Raw genomic sequence first — 1,092 nt, 5'->3', positions numbered from 1 at the left:
ATATCTAATCGAGTTGTAAAATCTTTAAATCATAAGTATTGAATTAAATTTGAGTTATTATCATTTGAACCCGATATCTTTTTATTTCTTAGATTTAAATGTATGATGTATAATGAAGTTTATATATACAAATATATCATTCACAAGAGCACCTTTTTGCTTCTTGTTCTGCAAAAAAATTCTATAAATCCAACCCACAATCCATCCATACCCTCTTCCCCCTCTCCTCCATCTCTTATCCAGATCTTAAGATCCATCTCTTGTTCATCTTCTTCATCAAAATTTGAAGAAGATTCTATTCACAGAGAAGATTTGCTCTGGTTTTCCTTTTAATTTGAAGGTTCCACACCAACAATCCATTGTTCTTCATCAATCATCTTCAAAAACCCCACAATTTCAACTGCAACAAGAACCCTAGTTTTGATCGTTTTAGATCTTATTTCTTCTGGGTTTGTTTGTTTCAAAAGAATCACCATCAATGTTCAACTTACTGTTCTTGATGTTTGAAATACATGCCTCAAATTCTCAGTGAACTGTTTCGTTCTGAGTTTATGATCAATTCCGGTTACTGGCGCAGGACTCATTTAGTTCAATCGTTTTCAGTTGTTTTCCTCTACTGGTTCTATTATATCTCATGATTTTTGCTCTGTTTTAGGAGCAATCTATCCCTAATTACATCCAAATCTATGCATAATCTCTTGTTTTTCTGAATAATAATCAAATTAAAGCTAAAATCACCGTCTGGATCTACTTATCTTCTTCAATCTCACTCAAAATCTTCGATTTCAAGCTTCTGTTATTGGTAATTTTAATGGCGTCCTCCAGTGGTACAGCTACAACATCATCAGGTGGTTCATATCCGATTCAGAACTCGGGTTCTCATGAAGATCTTAAGCGGTTAATGGATCAGAGGAAGAGGAAGAGAATGGTGTCGAATCGGGAATCAGCGAGGAGATCGAGAATGAGGAAGCAAAAGCATCTGGACGATCTCATGATTCAACTGAGTCAACTCAGGAAGGAGAACAACCAGATAATATCAAGTGTCAGCATCACCACACAGCATTACATGGGTGTGGAGGAAGAGAACTCTGT

At 35.7% G+C, this 1,092-nt stretch overlaps 1 protein-coding gene across 1 annotated transcript in view; it reads left to right on the top strand.

Annotated features, from left to right (window-relative positions):
- Positions 1–228: 228 nt before the first annotated feature.
- The window catches only part of LOC112500969 (bZIP transcription factor 44-like), a 1,293-nt gene continuing 429 nt past the window's right edge, over positions 229–1,092 (top strand). The window contains exon 1 of the mRNA XM_025104592.1: positions 229–1,092. Coding sequence (XP_024960360.1) covers positions 812–1,092 — 281 coding nt within the window. The 5' untranslated portion in view covers positions 229–811.

Source organism: Cynara cardunculus (genome assembly GCF_001531365.2).
Source record: "Cynara cardunculus var. scolymus isolate 2C chromosome LG 17, CcrdV1, whole genome shotgun sequence".
NCBI classification, from domain to species: Eukaryota; Viridiplantae; Streptophyta; class Magnoliopsida; order Asterales; family Asteraceae; genus Cynara; species Cynara cardunculus.
This window is presented reverse-complemented; position numbering and strand designations above follow the sequence as displayed.